This window comes from Neofelis nebulosa, chromosome 17 (genome assembly GCF_028018385.1).
Source record: "Neofelis nebulosa isolate mNeoNeb1 chromosome 17, mNeoNeb1.pri, whole genome shotgun sequence".
NCBI classification, from domain to species: domain Eukaryota; kingdom Metazoa; phylum Chordata; class Mammalia; order Carnivora; family Felidae; genus Neofelis; species Neofelis nebulosa.
The window spans coordinates 30662534-30686537 of NC_080798.1; the positions used below are offsets into that span (position 1 = coordinate 30662534).

The 24004-nt window shown below is 46.3% G+C and overlaps 1 protein-coding gene across 6 annotated transcripts in view; it reads right to left on the reverse strand.

Annotated features, from left to right (window-relative positions):
* TOX3 (TOX high mobility group box family member 3) overlaps positions 1–16616 on the reverse strand; it is a 109296-nt gene extending 92680 nt beyond the window's left edge. For 4 of the 6 annotated variants that reach the window (XM_058706356.1, XM_058706358.1, XM_058706355.1 and 1 more), the window contains exon 1: positions 15352–15548. In XM_058706356.1, the coding sequence (XP_058562339.1) occupies positions 15352–15438 (87 nt within the window). In that variant the 5' untranslated portion in view covers positions 15439–15548. Of the gene's footprint in view, positions 1–15351; positions 15549–16580 lie in introns of those variants that run through there. The other 2 variants (XM_058706360.1, XM_058706359.1) reach the window with 2 other exon arrangements.
* Positions 16617–24004: the final 7388 nt, after the last annotated feature.

A 24004-nucleotide genomic window follows, 5' to 3' on the forward strand; every position in this document is an offset into this window, starting at 1 on the left:
TTGCCATAGGGCTCATTTTGGACTTGAACTGACAGCAGACCATGAAGGGGTTAGCCTCCTGCACAGAGCTGCCCGCCATCTAGAAAGTGAGAGGTGCAGATCAAGGTAGGGGTGAGGACTTGGGGCCTTGGGGGAAACTGCAAAAAGGCAGGCGATTCTTCCCACCTTCTTGTATCTGTGCCCCTTTGTAGTGTGATTGTTGAAGCTCCTCTCTGGAAGAAATGGAATATATTCTTTCCTTTCCCCTTGAATCTGGGCTGGCCTTGAGACTTGCTTGGGGCAGTAGATGTGGTAGAAGAAACAGTGTGACAGGTCTGCACCTGGGCTCAAGGGCCCTAGTGTACCCCCTCGGAATGCTGCCACCAGGACAGCTCTTGCCTATGCCTCAGCGTGGTGGAAGAGAGAGTCTGTGCAGGAGAAATGAGGGGTCCCTGATAGAGCTAGCCAACGTCCAGAAGCTAAGTCAAACCTGCAGGTGACTGCAAACGCAGACGGGAACCCAACCTATGTTGTGGACTTGCAGAACCAGGGAAATGTGGTTTCTGTTTGTTTGCTTTAAGCCTCAAAGCTTCGTTTGTTACACAGCAATAGATAACTGATACAAACAGTACCAGAGAGGGAACAGCTGAAGGCAGAAAACAAGATCCACACACAAAGTGAAAAGAATACAGAGGCAAAGGAGTAAGAAACCAAGCTTTGGGAGGATAGCCCCAGTGCCGGGAAGAGGCGGGAGAGTGGACAAGATGACAGAGCAAAAGCAATCAGAAGCAGGGATGATATTAGATATCTTAGAGAACCAGGGACACTGGAGGTTAGAGAAACAGGGATAGGGTAAAAATAGGTGAGTTCAAGGAGTCATCAGCAAAGCGTAACCCCAGGGCTTAGGGCAGTATCTGGCCTAAGCAGACACTCCATATTCTTGCATGACAATGAATGGAGTCCAATCTGGCAAGGCGGAGCTCCCTGGGGAAAAGTGGAAAGATAGTTTTGGTAATATAACAAAGGAGGGAAATAACTTGCAGAGTGCTGAGGACAGCCTGGGTGGGAAAGACATGGAACCCCAGGTCAAGATTTCTTGTTTGAGGAACCGTTCAGAGAGGTGTTATAACAGGGGTCCGCAGAGTCAGGCAAACATGTGAACATAGGCAGTCCTTTCTCTCAGACTCTACAATTCTGAGTGTGGTCAGCAGCCAGCGGCCAGCAGCGTGCCCTGGGAACATGTGAGCAATGCCAATTCTCAGGCTCACCCCAGCCCTGCGGATCTGTATTGTATCCAGATGCCCAATGGACTTGCACCCACATAGGAGAAGATACCAGGACGACAAACCCAAAGAGCCTTTCATTACATCTTGAGAAAGTCCTCCTGTTTTGAATTCCCTTTCAAGCCCTCCTCCCACCCCAAATAAAATCAAAGACAAAGTCTCAGTTTGGTGCTAAGGGGTCTTCAACACCTTCCTCACACTTGCAAATGTCCCTTTCAACAAACACAGGGCAAAGCCTTAGGTAAGCAAGGTCTCCAGTGCGCTTTTGGTAATGGTGTTTACTCCCCTTGTGTTTATTTTCAGGATTTTCTTCTATGTAAGGGAAGTGATAGGATTTTTCATTTGTGGTGGTCTGCATTTCACATTTATCTAAGGGGAAAAAACAGAGTTAGACAAAAAATATGAACCATATCCTAATGTGGATGGAATGAGGTCTTAGCAAAAGCTGTCACAAGGGAGGTGGCACTTGACAAGCTAAAGACTGGAAAATCCGTGGTGGGGGTCAGAAGATACATGGGCACATAGGAAAGTAGAAAGGAACAAATCAGGAAGGTGTCTGTAAAACCAAGAATACAAAGCAGTCAGAAAGGGACAAGCACCTTTGGAAGGATTTGTCCCAAAGAACTGCTCTCAGGGGAGAGAACTGGAAAAATGAGAGAACTGGTTTCCAGACAAGGGAGGACAGCAAATTATCAACGTTCCCCATAAACTGAAAGATCAGAGTTACCTTCCAAGAATGAGGGTAGGGTTGGCTGAACTACTGCTGGACAAGTCCTGGACTGTCCATTGTGAAGAAGGTCCAAGAGAATCAACAGATAAACAAAAAGATGACACAGCAAAGGCCCAAGTATTCTCCGACAGCATTCATAGGGTTCAGTTACCCTCAAGTTGAGAAATGCCATATCCTGAAGTCTGATACAACACGCACAGCACAAGGGAAGGGGGCTGAGGGGGTTGGTGGTGCCCAGGACAGCAGACATGTCCTTGTAGCCAAGGCTGTAGAACAGTCAAGGGCTAACAAGATGGGCCAGTGGAGGAAATGAGGAGGAAAGAGCATAAAGAACTTCATGTTTCTAGGGAAGGAGGTCCAGTGGATGCAGGGATGTGAGGAGTCAGAGGTAAGCTGGGTTTGATCAAGAAAGAAAAATATCAGTTAAAAAAAAAATCTAGTTTAAAAACGTTGACTGAAGATTGACCTGTACTCAAAACTTTTGTTACCAACAGTCAGGACTTGAGAAATGGCAGTATAAAAATTCAAGAGGTATTTCAAAAAAAGAAGAGAAATTTGGGCCTGAAATATAGGTAATCAATTAAAGTCAGGACATACGGGTTTGCAAGTGCCTGCAAAGATGAACATAAATCACTGGGGATTTTTAAGCATGCCCCAAATAAAACCCTCCAAATGAAGAAAGGATTGAAAAGTTATCTGATCACAGTGCATCAGCAAAAAGGGACCTTCCAAAGAGCAATGAAAACTAAAATACTGAATACAGTTTACCAAAATGGAGTGCTGTAATCGGTATGCAAAAACCTCAAACGTGAAAATATCCCAGAAGGGTTTCTTGGACCTCGCCCATCATTCACTCCCATGCACCTGCTAAAACACATATATTGTTCCTGCCTGTCCACTCATCCTCTTCTTCCACAGCAATGGAGTACGTAGCTGGGCACACTGCAAACCACAATATAGATTGCACTTCCTGGACACCTTAAAGTCATAGATGTGGCCATGCGTCTCAGTCCTGGCCAGTGAGAAATAAGCAAGTGTCACATGGCAGGTCCTGAAAACCTCCCTTTTCCCTTGACCACCTTCCTCCTGGTTGGACCAGGGATGACGACTGGAGTTCTAGCCTGAAGGGCCAACAGCTACAAGAAAGTTGGAGGTAGCTTGGCTCCCAGTTGTCTGCAAAGCCCCAGTAACAGCTCTAGACTACTTACCTCTAGAGTTCATTAGAGAAAAGAGAGACGAACATCTACCTCATTTACGCCACTGCTACTCAAATTATTTTTTCCTGCTGGCCAACGCTAAGTAACATACTCTTCTTTGCCTTTTATCGGAGTCTCCCTGTCCTTGACCATTTGACCTTCCTTGACCAGCCTGGATACTTGGATTGAAAACAGTCATTTCAAATTCCCCTTCTCTCCACCCCTCTTCTCTTATTCCTGCCTGAACAAGATTCACTACCTCATCCCTACCACCCATCGCTCCGTTCCCTGCCGGCAGTGCATGAAATACATGAAATCCAAAAACTTAAAATAAAATTTAAACTTAAAAACATCTAACAGGGATCATCATCACAACCACAGGCCAGCTCCTTAAGAACTGGACAACTGACTCGTCACCATTGCATTCGCATTGCCTCCAAGTATCTGGCACACAACAGGTCCAACATGGGTTTATTCAGATTAAACTAGAACCAGATCTACTCAACAATATTCTTACTCATCTCTAGTTCACTCTTTATTGCATTTTCTCTTATGCGCTTAAGCACTGTTCTAGAAGCCAGGCGTAGTGGTCATCAAATGTCCCTACCTTCACGGAGTTTTGGATACTCGTGGAAAGAAGTAAACTGAAAATACATAAATAAATGAATAAACAAAAAATTCAAATAGGGGGGTGCCTGGATGGCTCAGTTGGTTAAGCAGCTGACTCTCGATTTCAGCTCAGGTCATGATCTCACAGTTTGCAGAATCGAAACCCACATGGGGCTCCCCACTGAGCCTGCTTGGGGGCACAGAGCCTGCTTGGGTTTCTCTCTCTCTCTTCCTCTCTCTGTCCTTCCCCCGCTCATGCTCTCTCTCTCAAAATCAATAAATAAACTTTTAAAAATTTTCAAACAGGGATACAGGCTATGAATAAAGTAATGAGACAGTGACTGGAGGAATGGGGGGGGGCGGGTAGAGATTTGACATATTCAGATATTTTTAAGTGGTCAGGCCACACTCCAGTCGGTAAGACAGAGGAGGGGGGGTAATGGCAAGAAGCGAGGTAGAAACAAGCAGTGATGGACCGTGGGCCTATCAGTCCACTCCCCCACCCCTTCCTCCTCCACATTCTCATCCCCTTTTTCCCTGCTTCCTTCCCTCCTTCTTGCTCTGTCTCTGTCTCTCTCCCTCCCTCCCACACCATTTCACTAAAATGTGTATCTGAATCTTCAGCCCTCTCTTCTTTCTGCCCCATTAACTCAGAGAAAGGGTTACCCAACTTTCAAGGCTAATCCCCCTCTATCTCCAGCCTTTATCCCAACGCCAACTGACCACTCATCCCGCCCATCATTACATCACTCTCTGTGCCCCTTTAATCTCTCCTTCAAACATTCTCAGGTGGAGTCTGCAAAACATCTTCTCATTACCCTCCTCTCCTCCATTCAGTCTCCCCTACGCACACACACACACATCCACAAACTGGTGTGCACGCGCACACACACAGAAACACGTCCATAAATGCACACGCAAATGTATATACCCACGCACACACCCATGCACACAAACTTTACTAGTATCTGCTGGGTAAAACCTCAGATCTTTCACTGGACGCCCTAGGGCCTCCACACCCGTATCCCCCACCAGAAGAAAATTCCCACACAGATGCGAACTCGTCCCCCTACATTGTCAATGGGACCATCCTGCACAGGCCTCCAGGGGAACCTTTCCTGGGGTGCCACGTTCATGCAGAAGCGCTGCCTGGAACTCCTTCTCCTGCCCTCGCCTGTCTAACATCCCATTTTTCCTACTTGTCCATTCCAAGCCTGACAGCCTCTGGGAGCTCTTGTACTTGACCACACACTGCCTCAGAAACCATTGCTCTCGTCCAGTCTGCTCCTGGAGCACTTTTGCCTCCTAGAGTATCTCCCTTAGGTATACAAATAGTCTCCCTCCCTCTCTCTCTCTCTCTCTCTCTCACATGCACACACACACACATTTCATGAATGCTCATGTGTACACAGCTGCTCCCCTACCGAACTAGAGGTTTCTTGAAGGTGGGCCACATCTGACATCAGCCCCTAACAAGTAGTACTTAATAAACGATAGTTATTAGCTCTCATATATAACTATTGTATCTCCTGTCTCCTCAATAAGCACAGGCTATTTCTGGTTTCCACAAAGAATAATAATAAGCACGGACAACTCAAGTCCTCAGAAATCTACAAAATTGGCAGGCTTCATTTCCTTTAGCGTTTAAGCGGACTTTTTCTCCTACCCACCGTCACTTCCCCCACCCGGTGAGATCGGCACTGTGCTCTCCCTCTGGGGAAGCACCGCTCCAGCCCACCAGCCCACCAGTCCACCTGGTTTCCATGGCAACAGCAGTACCCACCCCTGCTCCTGAGATGGGTATGTGGCTTTGGGCCTGCACAGAGGACCCACGTCTGTCCAACAACCCAGAGAAGTTTCTGAAACAAGGAGGAAAGAGACTCTGTCCCTCTTGGGGAGGCTGAGCCGCGCGGATGTGCCCTGCAGCTCCTGCCGGACACCTTCCCACCACCTGAGTGGAGACAGACAGGAAAGCCACGCCGATGAGAGCAGGGCAAATAAATGTAAGGAAGTGTTGATAACATCCCTTGAAACTCCGGGCCCAACTATGCCGGAGACAAAACTCACTATCCCTTTTCCACTTAATTCAGTTTAAGGACTTTTGCCCATTTGCAATCAAAAGCATTTTCGCTAATACAGCAGTTTTAACTGCTTTTCCATTAAACCTTTTTTATTGGAATTTATATAAAAGCCAAATAATAAGGGTTGAGTTTCTCATTAAAGACACACAGGCATAAAGGAGAAGCAAGACAGATCCACAGAGTATGCTTAAGTGTCCAATATTTCTAGTAAAGTTTAACCCACCTTTTTTTTTTTCTTTTTTAAGAAAATCAACTTACAACCAATCGTACACACTCCAGAAAAGTTTTCTAGGTGGTCAACATAAGGGACTTCTACTTCCTGTACCAAGATGATTTTTAAAAGAAAATGGAAAACTTGCTATTATTCTACAGTATGTCAAATCCCTTGCTCATTACAAATTGGATGGAATATTGCTGCAAATTTTCACAATACGGTACAGTCACTGACATCCCATCAATTTGAAATATTAAAAAACTCACCTCCATCACATTTAATATAATTCTTCTGTATAACCAAATCAGTTAATGTAGAAAAGGCCACATTCACCTTCCAACATTTGGAATAGAAAGGCCCAGGTCAAAATGTATCTTCTCCAAAAGAAGGAATCCATATCATTCAAATGTGTATTTAGAGTGAAATCCAAATACTTCTTGGTATCGGCCAGTTTGTTTAACTTCTGGATTATCAAGACATTCAAATTATTCTTTTATAAACGAAGTAAAATCAAATTAAGATTAAAGACAGAACGTTAGTCATACAAGAAGGGCCATTTTCCAGTGGCTGATGTGCTTTACACAAGCATAGAACATATTTAAGAGAACATGGCCTCCCTAAGGAAGGGATTAAGGATACAAAGCCAGGAAACAAAGAAAATAAAATAAGGTGCTACAAGGAGTGAAGATATAACCAATCAGAAGCTCATGCAGACCTTGAGTACCAGCCTCTACTTCCATTTTAAACAGGGTTTTGTGGGTTATTTTATTTTATTTTTTTTCAAGAGCTCAACCCACCTTCAAATACATTTTATTTGTAAGAATACTCAGCAAAAATCCTGTCCTTCCTTATTAAGCACAATCTAAACAGATTCTCCAAGATACTTACAACTTCACTCACACGTCATAAAATCCAACTTGAAATTGCACCTCTTACATAAAGAAAAAAACGTGAAACGTTTTTATTCATATGGCTCGTACGGTTTTAAATTACGTTACTATAAATTTTACGTCATCCTTCTCCCCCCCCCCCTTAATAAGCAACCATTTAAAAATGTTTCTTTCCAAACAACTCCTAAGACCGAAAGGATAAACCATCATGCATGCATGTGTGCCTGCGCACGTAAGCACGAGCATACGTGCACGCGCACACAGATGCACGCACGCGCACATGCACATGAGCGCACGTACTCCTTTACACCACGATCATGGCACAGCGGATTTCCAAGTTTTCTGCCTTCCACATGTTACTTCCTGAAACACTGCCTGGCTGCCTGGGGAGGTGAGTCTGCAAACACCACACCAACGGAACCTCAAACCAAGGATGTATCCTAGCAAGTCCTGTCTCCCCACTCTGGGAGCAGGCAGTTTCATTTCTACGGCTCCATTGCACACGGGAAGACCCCCCAGTTGGGTCCCTTGGCCCTCTTGAGCTCTCTCTTGAATTCCAGGGCATTGGTGCCAAGTGCCTACTTGATATCTCTGTGGGGCTATTCCGCCAAAATATCCAGTATCAGCTCTACCTTTCCTTCAAAACCAGCTTCTCCTCTGACCTCTTTGCCTCTGCTCAAGGCCCTACCATTTGTCCGAGGCCCAAGTTCGAACACTCTGAGTCACCTCTGCCTCCTCTCCCTCCCTTTTAAGTGAGAGATGCTCTGTTCAGTGCCCTCCTCTCTTTCCCATCCACGTTCACATCACCTTAGTTCGAATCCTAACACACCTTTGTCTCGATTGGGCAGTGGCATCCTCCCTGGTCCCCCTACCTCTTGTCAGGCCCTACAGTGATCTAGTCAAAAGGTCAGATACTTCTTCACAACTTACAACTCCAACCACACCACTGGCCCGCTCCAAAGTCCTCACAATATGCTCAGCAGTAAAGCCGACGGTCTTTCCAATGGCCTTCTTCCTTGCTAATAGAGTATAAAAGATCATCTGTGCTCATGTGACAATGTGCCTGGCCCCCACCAGATGACATGGGATTGATCTAAGCCGATCACTCCTTCTTTTTTGTTAATCTCCTTCTTTTTTGTTAATGACTGGCTTAGGGTGGGCATGCGATCCATTTCTGATCAATAAACAAGAGTGCAGTGGAACTACTGGAAAAGTTCTTATCCCTTCTTATTAAGAGAGGTACAGAAAACTTTTGCTATCACTCCCATCCCCACACTACCTTGCTTCCCATTTTACACGTGATCATGCGAAGATGTGATGTCTGGAGCTACAGCAGCCAACTTGTGACCTTGAGGAGACTGCTAAAACTTCAGGAATGGCAGAATAAAAAGAAAAGAGGGTTCTTAAAGACATGATTGCCTTCATCCAAAATAGCCTGAGACCACCTAACTAATGACTTCTTTGTAAGTAAACGAACGTCCTTATGCTTTATGCCACTGTTTGTTGGGTGTTCTGTTACCTGTAGCCCAGTGCATTGTGACCAACAAACTCTTAAAAAGAACAAACTTCTTACCTTACCACTGGAAGGCCCTCTGTGCTGTGCTACTCACAGTACATCAGCATCATGTGGGAGCCCTAGCCTAGACCCCAGGATTCAGAATCTCTAGGGCTAAGCCCAAGAGTCTGTATTACAAAAAGCTCTTGAGGTTGATTCTTGTGCATGCTGAAGCTTGAGAAACACTGCTTATAATAATATGATCACAGATTACCTGTCTCCATTCACCTACTACCCTACATACCATTAGGATATTTTTCCAGTGACAGCAACCTCACTTCACTAGGGTTTGAGCATCACATTGGTCGCTTGTTTAACTTCATCTCTTCTTGAAGTTTTCAAACTCAAAGCCTCCTGGGACTTGAGAGGAATACCAAGGCCAGAATATGAGGAAGTTAGAGTGGGAAGAGGAACATGTTGCCTTGCAAGGGAACAGGTCCAAGATTGCCAAATTTATTGTTTCTTAAAAGAAAGAAGGAAAAGAAGGAAGGAAGGGAGGAAGGGCTGAAAATCCAGATTTATATTGCAAAGATTTTTAGATACAGACAGCTACTGAATTTTTTAAAATACTGGTTCAAATGAGATAAAGCAAGTCCTCAAGTGGACAAGTGGATTCAGCATCCCCCTGACAGCTTGTGACCCAAAACAGATAGTTCTTACAACAGCTACACATACTTTGAATGTCGTGGCCACATACCTCCATTGACTTCATCTAAAACAACTAAAATTAATTTTCTTTGGCTTACTGTGTATCAGTCTTTACGGAGCACCGGGTTTTCATCAACATTCCACTGTGTGGGGTGTCAAAATGGTAAGTTGACGGACTTTAGTGTTAGCTGGACTATTTTATCCATTAGTCACCAACGACTGGTTACCTAGAAGTATAAGCTTCTCAAGGGCACACAAAAATGTTTAAAAGGTGAGGAAAAAAATTAATTGGCCACACAACACACACACACACACACTACAAAATTAAAACTAACGGATGCTGACAAAATGCAAACATAAGTCAACTCATCAGCAGCAACTCAGCCATGATATATTAATACATCATAGAACATAAAATGCAGGACATGGATGCAGCATTTTCACGTCTGATATGATGTGGAGGGGAGCCGGGTCAGCAGTGCTTAGGACCCACCAGGGATCTGAAAAGGCCCTGAGTGTCAACCTAGAGCCAATCATCTGTCGTAAGTCTTACGTACTTTATAGCAATCACAAACTTCTTTACCCATTTCTACTACTGCCCCTCCAGGTTACTTACTCCAAAGGAGGATCCCTAGCCTAAAACAAAGTTTTCAGCCACGGCTGCACACTGGAATCATCTAGGGAGCTTTAAAAACACTGCTACCTCGTTCCCATCCCCAAAGATTCTTATTGAACTGGCCTGAGGTAAGGGTGAACTGGAGTATCTTTCACAAGCTTCCTCCCACCAGCTATGACTAGAGTATAGCTAAGGCTAAACTCCCACTGGTTTAGAAACATTCTGCGAAACATTCTCTGAAATGGTAATCTCTCCAGTTATACCATCTTGTTAACTACGTCTTCCTTCTACTGCCAAGTCTTGGGACAAAGGAAGACCCTGGTACCATCAAGTGCTCTGATTATCTAGAACAGGGGTCAGCAAACTGTTTCCGTAAAGGGACCATACTACACGTTACAACTACTCAACCTGGACACGGACGCACTCAAGCAGCCATAGACAATATGTCAACAAGTGAGTTGGGCTGCCAGTTCTGCAACTTTATTTATGGACACAAATGTGAATGTCATGGAAGTTTCAGTCATGAAATATTTCTTTTGATTTTTCTGCCATTTAAAAACATAAAAACCATTCTTAACTCACAAACCAAACAAGAACAGGCAGATGTGACATGTGGGCCACCGTCTGCCAGCCCCTGATCTAGAACTGTTCCGTTGCCTTGAGACCTAAAATGAATGAGTGATAGAATTCAAACTATTCAATTAGAAGTACACTGAAAGTGGTTAGATTCTACTTCTTGTACTCACTCGGCTGAATTGTCCGCATGATCGAACAGGAGAGTGGAACTGTCCAACCTGTTTGCATAGTTGACCATAAACCATAAATGACTTATTAAAAATTGATTTTTGAACCTCATCTGCATATGAGTTTATCTAAGACAAAAACTGCAGAGAAGCGGGACACAAGCCACAGGCATGTTTTAAGGGTCCCACATAAGGATTTCAGTAATATGTGAATTTGCTGCCAACATTTAGAATTCAAGATATCTTACATAAAAACTCAGATTATCATTCTCTTGGAAAAATAACTGCAAAACGTGGAGACACTGGGCCCAGATGTTGGCATGGCAACAATCCACAAATGCTGAACAAGGAACAAGGCTACCCCTTTACATGGGGCGTGCTCTCCATGTGACCACAAACCCTATCTTCTGTAGGTTAAACTGGCTGTCCCGAGGAGCATTTTGAGTTTATGACCCCTTGTCCAAGGTTCTTAGAAAAACTTTACATGTCTTTCACAATGTGACTTCAATATCTTTTTTTAAAATTTTTTAACGTTTATTATATTTGTGAGAGAGAGAGAGAGAGAGAGAGAGAGAACACGCGCGAGTGTGTGAGTGAGTGGGGGAGGGGCAGAGAGGAGACACAGAATCTGAAGCAGGCTGCAGGCTCTGAGCTGTCAGCACAGAGCCTGATGTGGGGTTCGAACCCACAGACTGCAAGATCGTGACCTGAGCCAAAGTCAGACACCCAACCAAACCACCCAGGCGCCCCATTATCTTGCTTGAAGACCTCACATGGAAATCCCTCAACTTGGAGGAGGGGGAGAGGAGAAAATGGGTGATGGGCATTGAGGGGAACATCTGTTGGGATGAGCACTGGGTGTTGTATGTAAGTGAGGAATCATAGGAGTCTACCCCCCAAACCAAGAGCATACTATATACACTATATATTAGCCAACTTGACAATAAATAATATGTTTAAAGAAAAAAATCTCTCAACCTGCTCTCAAAATTCAACACCCCCATACAGCAGGCCCTAAAATGAAATCATTAGTTCTCACGCCAGTGCAAAGTATCAATTTAAGGAGAGCTGCAATCAAATCCTCCTCTCAATGTATTCTCAATTTGAACCATGGTCTCGAAGAAGATAGACAAATGACAAACTACCCTTCAGGTCTTCTAACTCTTCATGCTAGCCAAGGTAGAGGCCAATCCAAGGAGGTGTAGTGAAAACACTCACATCAGAATGTCTTAATTAAGCAGAATGATCAATAACACATATAGTAATTAGAAAGCAAGGTTTGGGACTGATGGAGTAAAAACAACAAAAGACTATTCTGCATAGGATAAGAAGTCAATAGCCAGATTTTGAAAGGACTGGGGGCTGGTAAAAAACAAAAAAACAAAAAACAAAAAAACCCACCTAAGAATATGCAGAAAAAGCTATGAAATATTGAGTTTGGTCCAAGTTCATTATTAACCCACTGTGTGATTTCACCTTGTGCACGCCCACCTTAAATATAATAGTTTATTTCGGGGTAGCAGACTTCTAATGACATGCCAACTGATATGTTGCATATTACCTTCTTGCTGGTGAAAAGACAAACTGAACCCAGGAAAAGAAAAATTCTAGATACACAGACAATGGGTCGCTAATTCGCTTGAGCAACATAAGGCCCCTCCCCCTTTTAAAAATGTAGGTGTTAGTTTCATTTGTTGGCCACATCAGAAAAAGAAATGTTCAAACAGTAGATTTTCCACTTGAAATTAAAATGGAAATTAGCCCTTAGAAAACAGAGATGACTGTAAGTTTATACATCAGTGGCTGGTTCATGAATTATTAACTGATTTTAATGATCCTGGCTATATTTTATTTGAAGTTATTCTCTTACTTGCAAGGACTTTTGAACCCTCAAAACTCTTTCATCCATTCTCCGTAGACAGTACACTTTCTGAGCGCTGACATTTAAAAAGGATCCATATACTCACAGAATGTAAAGATAATACACACACATATAATTTATACAAAGGACTCTCTGGTCATTTGTTAAAGACAGAAATGAATGAACCCCTATTATTCACGGTTTGTAAATAAATTTAAAGATAAGCGCTAACTTTTCACTTGTTAAGCCTGGAGCAAAGGGTTCTGTATTTCTTCTAAAGTTTCCCAGATGGTCGTTAAAACAAGAAAGGGCAGAAACATGCCTTCTTTGAAACTCATCATTTCCCATCCAGAATGATAATACACGGCAGCAAAAGTTAAGTCTTAAGTGATTAATAAATGCAGGTATTTCCAAGTAAAAGAAATGTAGGTCTTTGTATGCTAGTTTTTACATGTTCAATATAGACCTATATTGAATAGCACCACTCAGACACACAAGTTAGCTGTGAAACAAAATGCTATAAACCCTTAATTAGCACTTGCTGTTTTATACCCATAAAGGTAATACATCGTCTTCTACTACATTCTCCCTATAAAGAAAAATTACAGGGAATAAAACTGGGTTTTTCACTGCTGAAATTAAGAGTAGGAAAATAAAGTATTGGGGCTCAAATTAAAGATTATTGTATTTTTATCTGCAAGGAATTAAGTGCAAACATCCCTTAAAATAAGTACAATTTGATTTCTACCAATATGGAGCGCTGTGTCTAACTTTCGCAAATCGGGTACACACAGCACTTATGACCACCAGATTGCTGATTTACTAAGAAACCAGGTTATTTCAGGCAAAAAACTGCATTAAGAACATATGATAGCAAACCAACTTGCATCCTCCTCCCGAAGTTGAACAAGCATCTCAATAAATAATGTCGATTTTCAAGCTTTCTATGCTCTCCCTGAAGTAACTACTCAGTTTAAATGGACTCAAAATAGCTTTTCTCAAAAAAAAAAAAAAAAAAAAAGACACACACACACACAAACACCCACAATTTCCTCTGGTCCCTTGAAGTACCCTTGGGATCTCAGTGAACAGAGAGATTTGCCACGCATTGCAGTGACTGGATTAGTACAAAAGGTTTCTATTTTGGTGTCATTCGAGTGTTGCTGATCTTAAATCAGAGAAAGAAGTCACATTAAGCAAGGTAATGGCTTCCAAAAATAAGAGCATGCCCAGTTATCCAAGGCTTGCATACACAGGCTAAGTTGTAAGGAGATAAATAATACCCCGCCGGAACAATTAGGTGGATTCTGAGAAACACGACATACTTAATTAGGCTGCCTAAGTCCCTCACTGAGCATACAAGGGGGACTTTTTAAAGCATTTAATAACCTGAGTAAGTCCAAAACCGAGGACAGAAAGTAAAACCTTAACCCTGCTACCGCGATAGGCCTTTTCTTGCTTCCCTTTCAACGCCCAACGTACCACTCTTGGAATTTGGAGACCATGAACGACCCCCCCCCCCTCAACACCACCAAAGGGTTAAAGCACACTGAATAATGTCCCTTCGTTCTATACTCGTGGGGAGGCCCGCGGTGCCAGGCGCGGGGCTGGACGACGAGGACACAAGGGTGAGGCAGAGAGACCCCAATGGTCTTTCACAAACTTCAGCACTGGAGTTGGGAACGGAGTATAAACAAATAGAAAGGAACAGGAGCCTCCATCAGCCACGGGGCACAGCAAACTGCTCCTCACTCTTGATACAATTCCTTCTCTTCCTGTTATTTATTCATTAGTTTTGTATAGCACCTTTCTTTCAGCGGCTCCTTATTTCCTCCTCTGTTATCCAAGCAATCATAAACAAACTACGATTTGAAAGAAAGGGGGAGGGGGGAGGAGGGAGGAGCAGGGGGAAGGAGAAAGAAAAACCACATTCAAAAGGCACAGGCCATCCAGAGCATTGCTCGGTCTCCGAACATCGCCCTCGGGGTGATATTTCCTCCAAAGCTTGGCCCTGGGGGCTTCAGGAAACACCGAGAAGGGGAGACCGCGCCACCCAGGCCCAAGGGCTGTGACTCCCGCACCGACTCGCCGGTCCGAGCTGCGCCAGCTGCCCTTCTGAGACCCACCTTCGCCCACCTGAAACGCTCCGTCCTCGAAGTTGGCGCGGGGGACCGGGGGGGGGGGGGCGGGGGGAGCGGGGGGGCGGGAGGTAGGGTGACCCACGGCGTGGTGTGGAGGTCTCCAACCCTGATCTCCCCGAAATGCAAAACTTACCCCTCCCAAAAAAATGAAAGATGAGAAGCCACTTGCGATAACCAGGGAGGGGCCCGGCATCTCCGTTCCGCGGTCAAAGCGCCCCAGCGAGAGGGCAGCAAAGGCCACCTGCGGGGGTCCCAACACTTCGCGGCCCCCCCACCTCCGTTCAATCCAGGGCACGCTCAAAAGTTTGTTCCTTTCCTTCCCCGAGCTGCCCTGGGTCCAGCTCTCTAGTGCGCGGGGAAGGTAAGAGGGGCTGGGGGGGTGGGGGGTGAGGGCGGCGAGGTCGTCGGACCACGAGATCACTTGACTCCGGCGTTGCCCCCCCCCCCCAACTCCGGGGCGCTGCTACCGTGTTTACTAATAACAACAAAGAATCACAAGCGTGTTCCCCCCCCCCCCCTTTCAGTCCTTGGGCCGCTCTTGGTTTCTTTGGGAAGGCAAAGGAGAGTCGGCGGGGTTGGAGGGGGGTGGGGGGAGAGAGAGTGGAGCGCCGGCAGAGGGACAAAAAGGAGGGTGGGAAGGGGGCAGAAAGAGTAGAGAGAGAGAGTTGGACAGAGACGAGGGCGCAAAGGGAAAGGAGTGGAGAGGGGAGAGAAAAGTGCAGCGCGAGGGGAGCTGGAGCGCGGGGCGCGCCCGGGATGGGGAGGTGGCCCCCGCCCCGCCGCCCCCCGGCCCCGGCCCGGTCACCTTGCTGTAGCCGTAGTACCCCAGACACTGCGCGAAGTCCAGGCCGGCGGGGTCCCCGGCCGCCGCGGGGTAGAATCTCACATCCATGCCGGAGCCGGGCCCGGGGCCAGGGGCCGGGGCTAGGGCTCGCCGGGGCCGGTGCCCGCCTCCTCGAAGCCGCTAGATCCACCGTCGGGGGCGCCCGGCCGGGGTTGCCCGGGGGCGGCGCGCGGGGCTCGGGGCCGGAGGGGCGCCGCGACCGGAGCCCGAGGAGCCCGGGAGCCGCGGCCGCCGCACACAAAGGCGCGGCCACGCGAGCCGCGGGAGAGCGGGAGGCGGCCCGGGGGACGCGCCCCGCCGGGGCACCGAGGCAGCGCTGCGCGCGGGCCGGGCGCCCGGGGCGCGGCGCGGGGGCCCGGGCGGCGCGGCGAGTTCAGGTGCGCGGGGCGAGGCTGGGACGGCGGCGGCGGCGGCGCTGGCCCCGCTCCTCCTCCTCCTCCCCGGGCGGACTGAGGAGAGGAGCCGCGGAGACAAGGGGCCCGGCCCCTCCCCTCCTTCTCCCCCTCCTGCCTTCGCCGCCGGTCCCCTCCCCGCGCCGCCGCCGCTCCGCCCCTCCCACCGCGGGCAGCTGGCGCGCCGCCCGCCCCGCCGGTGCGCTCCTCGGCCCGGACCGCCCCCGGGCGCGCCGACCCCGCCCCGCCGCGGCCCCTGCCCCGCGCGGCCCCTCGCGGCTCGCCCCGCGCCTCGCGCAGCTCCGGCGGTGCCCGTCGCGCGCGCCGCGGCCTCCCCCTCCCCGGGGCCCCTCTTCTCCCCACCTCGCCCCCCTTCCCTCTCCGGTCCTCTTTGTCCCCGATGCCTCGGAGCGCTCCTCGCTCCCCTCCTCTCCTCCGCCGCTTCGGCCGGCCCGCCGCCAGCCCGCGGGGCGCGGTGTGGCCCTCCCAACCCCCTCTCCGAGCCCCGCTTCCCTCGGCCCCCGGCTCCTGCCACCGGCATCCCCAAGCCGTCCGCTCCCTTGCCACCCCTCGTTCCATGGGCTTCCTTCCCTCGCCCCCCCCCCCCCCCATTAGTCCCTCGTGGTGCGTGCGGGTCCTCCGTCCCGTCTACCCTACTCTTCTTCCCGCACGAATGTCCTCTGCTTGGAGGCACCTATCCTGGCAGCTAACCTGCAGGAGGGCCTCCTGGGAGCCGGGAGCCGGGACCCCATCCATGTACACCTGTGGTATTTTCCAGAAGGGGTGTTGGGGCCTGACCTTTCACAGGTAGGCAGACTTGAAGCTTCCCGGGTTTAAGCCTCGTGTCGGTTCTCTTCGTATTTCCTTTGCTCTTGTTTGTATTCGAAAGGCATTTGAATAACTGGATCTAGGCGGATCATTCACTGCTCTCGGAGAGAAAATGTCCCCATTTCCCTAAAAGGTTCTGGGTGATTAACTTCCTCAGACTGCACTCACCCACCTCCTCTTTCTTTCTTTCTCTTTCTTTAAGCTGTCTCTCTCTCCCTCTCCCTCCCTCCTTCCTATCCCCCCACCCCCCTTTACTGCTTTGGGTTAATTTGAGAGTTTGGCCCTCAGCCTTGGCGAAGGGAAGTGACTTTATTGCTACATGAGAACGTTAGGGAGAGGCGGTGAGATGTGCCACCCCCCCCCCCCATTTGGTTATCTAGTTGCTGCTGCAACCGGAAGGGAGAAATTTTCAAATATTTTAGCGGACACTCGCTAACACTTTCCTCCCCTGAGCACACTTGGCCGGACCAGGGCCTGAACTTTTTTTCAGACAAACATCAGATGGGTTGCTTTTCATTTCTTCTGTTCTCCAAAGCAGGCACTCCGGCCTGGTGACACCTGTATATGTACCTTCACCCAATATTATCTTTCTGGAACCAAGCAGGAAAAATAAACGTCAATTAGGTGAAAGTTTGTGTATTTGCTCTTAGCTGAAACGTGTGTTTGGATACTGCCCGTGAGAGCGGTGTGTATTCAGGAGAGGAACAACCGCTCACATTGTCCCTGGGTTGACTCCAATTCCCCCCCCCCCCCCCCTCGAAAAAGCTTAGGTCCTCTCTCCCGGGTCTCCATTTAAAGTTGACAACCCAGCGGCGCTCCCTAATGGCCCAGCGGGTTGCACAAATTGGCAGCGAGCGGAGATATTATCAGGACAACACCCCATTGAGCAGGTTCTTGAAACGCAGAAGTGGAGGCCCTTTCTCTGGGCCACTGGGCGCCTGTGGCCTTTCCACCAATCAGAGCGGGAGGTTGCAGTAGCCACCTGTTGTCTCGCAAGAGAACATCTTTTAAGTTTCACTATTAGTATTTAACAATGGCGGATAGTGCAGCATCTGGCCGCAGGAGAGGAGCAGCTTGCTGATCTGAGGTACCAAAAAAGAAATTATTTTCTCCCAGGTAGTTGTTAACAAGAGCCCCAAAGGCTAGGAAGCCGAGTGTTTCTTTGCACGCTCCCATTTCTCACCTTGTGCCCGTTCTGTTGTGCCTCTGGAGCAATCTGAGCTTGATTACACAGGATGAAGGAAAGTATAATCAAAGTTACACAGAGACTAAACCTGAAGTTGTAATCAGACCTTGAGCATCAAGAATACAAATATTCACGGTGGAAACCCCACTAGCTGCCAGAATGGGAATTGCATGTGGGCTGATGAATTGCATGGAGCCCTGAGCTGTACACACTACAAAGTGAAGCGAGAACCTTCTCCCAGGAGGCTCCCAGGAGTTAGGAATGCTGGGTCATATCCAATACCACCTCTTGGCCCTTGGCTTGCCTCATAAAATCCCCCTCCCTGTTAAGATGCAAATGCCTTAGAGAAGGAAACAATATTCATCAGTCACTATTTTATTATGATGATGATTTAGGTAGCTGATTTCCGAGTGTAGATCTCTATTAAAGAGTGGCGGGGGGGGGGGGGGGGGCGGAGAAACTGAGGAGTCTGAAAATATGTATGTTGAGGCATTTAGAATGAAAAATATCGCTAGCACAGAAACAGGTCATTCGGGACGGCTGCTGACCTCAAGGTTTTGCCCACAGTCTCCAGACACTCAGCAGCTATATTTTGCCTGCCTACTCTGTGCCGGGCACTGTTTTAGGCACTTGTGAATGAGAGAGAGGATCCCCGGATGACGCACGTGGAAATCAAAGGAGGCTATGATTTGGACCCATCACACTCCACACGCACACGCACATTTCCATATGCACACATGTACACACGCCCTGTCCCATCCACTCACCTGGCCTGGAGATCCTGTCCTGTCACAACGACCACTGCTATGGAGAGAAGCAATCTGATAAATTCACATACAGTGGGAGGGATGCCAGGCTCTGCACCTTCTTGGTTATTTGTAAAAGAAAGCTCAAGGGTGGGTGTAGGACATGCCTCTGCGGAGCCGGAGCTGGATCACTGCTGTATCCCCAGCCCCTTGGACCTTGCTTGGTGCTTAGGTGGTTTGCAATAAATTAATATCCATTTAAGCAAGGAAAGTGAGAAGGAGAAGGGAAAGGAGGGAGAGAGGGAGAAAGGGAAAGGGGGGGAAGATGTTTGAATAGTGGAAAAGCATTCCCAGGGAACCAGGTTAAGGGAAGATTCGGGAAGAGGGAACCCAAGACCTATCACGTGAATAAGAACACACTACCTGAGGGTGCGGGAGGGAGGGAGGTCTTCTGCGCCCTGCTGTTTTGGACCTCTTGTACGCAACACAACTAGAATTATACGTTGTTTCACTTAAAGCCCATCTGAGTGAACTCTCCATTGCATTCAGAATACCATCTAATTTTAAGGGTTCCAGTGGATTTGAAACACATCCATTAAAAACGTTAGAATGAGGCTTTTAAAAACGTTAATGCCATTGTGACTGCCATGCTATTTGTCATTCTTAAGGGTGTCACCTTTTTCAGGCTGTCAGCATTTGTTTCTGAAATGCCACAAAGGTTTCCTTTGTACTAGGTTAGCCTTGAGTTTGAAGAAACTTCTCCAAGAACGTATCTTAAACATGCTTTGAATTTATGCTGAACAGTGCTAACAGTTACTGATTTGGGAGGGCAGGACAAGCATCAGTTATACAGCCAAAATTCAACTTCTGGGCATAAGAAAATCCCTGTCGGGTTTCTGTATGATTTGGGTCAAAACTGTCAGTCTTATTAGCTTGATGTTTCCAATTGAACAGTAGGTATCGTCCAAGAATCTCTTTTAAAAAATGGGGGTGGGGTGAGGAGGATAAACAAGCTTATCTTGAAGAATTCGGTGGAAATAGATTGTTTTTATGAAAGCAGAGAGAGCATGATGAGAAAACTATCTTACATCTTGACAGAACTCAAAAACTTTATTTCTCTACTTTATCTGTCTCCACATTAAGAAAGTTCCCATGAGGACTGCATTAAACCTGCTGAACTTTATACCCAAAGATCTTTACTTACTGAGACGCCAGCTTTTCGGAATCTGTGAACAGTAATTTAACCTCTCTGTGAATTGCTTGCCCAGATGAGGTGAGGATACCACTAAACATTATATACAGTGTAATTTTCTTGAGTTTTGGTCATGAAAAGCCCTATCCAAATATTATGATCCTTGTTTGCAATATGTAATGTAGCCAAATTAACAGCAGCTCCAAATGGAAATTAACAAGGCCAGAACTACTCGAGTTTCTTCTCATCCTATTCCCATAGTAACAGCTAATGTATCATATTGGTAAAACATTTTATATTTGGTTTTATGTCTGAATCTGGCTTCATGTCATAAAGCATAGCATTTCTATCCAGCATGGATTCTTAGTATCTGTATAACTCATCTCCATGAAATTTGGAGTTTCATGTCAGAGAATCAACACTTACATTCATATTTTAAATCACCTGCAGATAAAATCAAGTCAAGACCTACCAAGGCTTTCATAACAGAGAATGTGCATATGGTATAGAGGAAGCATTGGACCCTCAATACGCATCTCCAGGGCAGGCTCTAAAACTAATTACCAGGAGAGAGTTACACACAGGAACTATAGTGGGGCGGGTGGAATCCCCGTGCATTGTCATTGTTAGCTTCAGTTTTCAGTGAATCCAAACTTTTCAGGTCTGGAAATAAGAACTATTTTGATATTTTTACTTAGGTCAAAAAATACAGAAATGAGCAAATTGAGAAACTCTCTCTCTCTCTCTCTCTCTCTCTATATATATATATATATATATATGCATGCATGAGGTTGCTACTCACATTACTACAACCAAGTTTGGCCATATTGGTCTCTGTACTACCAGGCATAAGAACCACTTTAGAAAAACCAATCATTTTCTCAGTTGACTATTACTTTTACTAAGAATAGATACACCCATAGGTTTTGACAGATACATAGTAATTATGGAATGCTCACCACCACCCCCAAACCCCTGGTAGCAAAAAAGTACTGAGCTGAGAATTCATTCCCAGAAACGTGAAATGCAGCAAGTATTTGCTTGTGACCTAAGTAGCTCTTCAATAAAGCTATTTTAAAAACCCAATACACTCTACACAATCAGGAGGTGTGTAATTTTCAGTGTGTTTACACCCTGCCTTAAAAAAAAATATCCTGTATTCACAGAAATCCTAAACTGTTGTCCTGCCTGTTTTCTGAAATATGTTCTATTTCTTTTGAAGCGAAAGAATGACCTCTTTTGCAGGAACAATTTTCAGAGACAGCGTGTTTATCAAATGGTTTCTCTGCTTTCATAAAAACAATTTATTTTCACTGAACTCTTCAAGATAAGCATCAAAGCCAGGAAGAATGTACAATGAAGTTTATAATTACACTCCAGAAACAAATACGGGGTAGTTTTTATTTTGCTCAAGTGAAAACCCTTTTTTTTTTTCCCCAAAGAGACAAAGGTAGTGATGGGGGAGGAGGTTTTTACAGGAGTGAAAAATCAGGAAGCTCAGAGTTTTCCCAGCAGGAGGGGCCCTGCAGTGTTGCCCACAAAAACCACTGCCAAACAATGAAAGCTGAGGGTCAGGACTCTCTTAGGGATGGGTGGGGGGTGGGGGTGTCCATTTTTTATTCTTCACCAAGGGGCAGCTAAAGAAGCATTAAGGAGAGAAAATTATTAAGCAGATATTAATTAAACCTTTTCATGACAGGTCTGTATACCGTCACTCATACGTATTGCTCGTAGTTGGAGCCTCTGATGACATCCTTTCTTTGACAGGCACCCCTTGTTTCTAGGCCTAATTCATAGGGCATGTTATTATTAATAACCTCAGAAAAGAATGAAATGGTCAAAATAACTGGGGGGAGAACGGAGTCTAATAGAGACTCTGTTTCTTAAGAAATGAGAAACAATTGCATTTGATCACAAAACAGCCAAGGACTAGCAGCAAAATAATCTCCCCTAATTTACATAGATCTGTGCGTGCCAAACAGATGAGTGTTTGCTTTTCGAGTAATAGCACAGGTGCATATCCTGCAGTGACGAAATCTCTAACTCATCAAACTGTTTCGCCAGAGTGGGACATGCCCTCTTTTCTGGAACAGTTTCGAGCTTTCTCCCCAGCATTCCCACCACCTGTTTATGGAGTTCATCCTTGGGAGTACATGCATGCAATTAGAAACAAGAAAATGAAAATAAATGACCTTGTTTGTTATTTATAACAAAGAAACTCAGCGAAATTAATGCTGTGGAGCTTGACCTCTTGACCCAGGAGAAAGAGCCACCTCATGGCTTTGTGAAGGATGAATAATACTCCAGCAGCTCCCCATTGTCCAGCCGGCCTGACTTTTAGATGGTCATTAAAGCCGCATATCCAAAATATTAAATGTTTTACAAGTTAGGTCAGAGGATTTGCATTTTTTTTTAAAAAGCATGTTTAAAGAAGTAAGGCTAGTTAGCAAAAGAGCTTGTCTTTTTAAAGCCAGCTGTAAAATCATTTAGTTTTATCTACTCAGTGTGTCCTGTGTCAACAACTTGTTGAAGAAAAGGAAAATATTTAAAATTTTGAACTAGAGCTTTGGGAATTGAAAAATGCCTTTTTTTTTTTTACATTTATTTATTTTTGAGAGGGTGAGATGAAGTGAGAGTGGGGGAGGGGCAGAGAGAGAGGGAGACACCGAATCCGAAGCAGGCTCCAGGCTCCGAGCTGTCAGCACAGAGCCCGACGCGGGGCTGGAACTCATGAAATGTGAGATCATGACCTGGGCCGAAGTCGGACGTTCAACTGACTGAGCCACCCAGGTGCCCCCCAAAAATGCCTTTTTAAAAAATTAATTTATGTATTCAAGAGAGAGACAGAGAGCGGGGGAGAGGGGCAGAGGGAGAAAGAGAAAGAAATCTCAAGCAGGCTCTACTCTCGGCAAGGAGCCCGATGCAGGGCTCGATGCGCAGCTCCACGCGCGGCTCAATTCCATGCCCCTGGGATCATGACCTGAGTTGTGCACTGAAAGTCGGACTCTCATTCCCCCTCCGGTCCCCCAGCTCACCTCAGCCCACACAGTCCAGAAACCCAGGGCGGGCAGGACATGAAAACCATGATGGTGGCGGACTGAAACATCTTCAGGTAGAATTACTAGTAACGGGGTACACCCTCATAACTTGCGTGGCTGGTCCTAAGGCTGGCCTCTGCTACCACCTACTGCCTTCCTTTTCCCCTTTGGGATTCCTCCTTCCTTCATCCACAACGCATTCCATGAGTGTCCTGGATCCTTCTCGTCCTGAAATTAAAATCTACAGGTAACTGGCTTTTTTCTCCTCAGGTTGTTCATTTGTTGTCCCACCTGTCCAGTGCCACCATGTCTTCAACTCTTTTCTTTTTCCCCAGGAATACGTGACTGGTTGCTCAAGAAGGACTCTCTACTGTTCTTCGAAAAATACCTTTTGCGCTGGAAAATGAAGCCAGTGTCACGAGGTATGCAGACTGCCATGCAAACACTACCCTGACCAGGATTGGCCAGCTCTCCTCACCTTTTCTTTTCCTTCTGATCCCCTGGGGTCTTTCATCATGTGTCCCTCCCCACCTTTCACTGGGGATGCTGCAGCCAGAAATCTGGAGGGATTACTACAAAGTCTTGTTGGTCATTCACATAGCCACACAACAACAAAATTATGACCATTAAAGGTCCAACCTTCTGGTTAACATCTCTGGGAATGGCCAATTCTCAGGCCCAGAGAAAGCAGTTTTTGCATTTAATTGGTCTAAAGAAACCCATTCTGCAGTCCGAAGCCACTTGTCAGCTATTGTTGCCCTGAAAGATTAAGCTCTCGTAATCTGGAAACATCACCAAACGAGTTTCCACTGTTGTGCTTGAAGTCCCAAGTATTATAGCTGCTTTCAGCCTGTGATCCCTCCATCCTACCCAAAACTGAAACTCCTGTCAGTTATTGTTCAACAGATTCCTCCTCTACGTTTGTAAGTATGTGGCGCTAGGGTTCCAGAAATGTAAAAAGAAAAAGCGTGATCAATGTCTACCCTGAAGATTTTAAGACACGGGGAAAGTATTATAATAATGAAATTTTCTCCTCATGTCATGGGAGAAGCATTCCTTCCTTGATGGAGTCAGCAAACATTTATTTACAGGTATCCCAGATAACATGTTAGGATGTTGCGTAGAGAAAGGAGAGATCATTTACGATCGGGATGATCAGGGGAAGCTTCCTAGTGAAGACATTTCAAAGTAAAAAGCATTTAGGGGAGGCAAGGGGGATGAAAAAGTGCCCT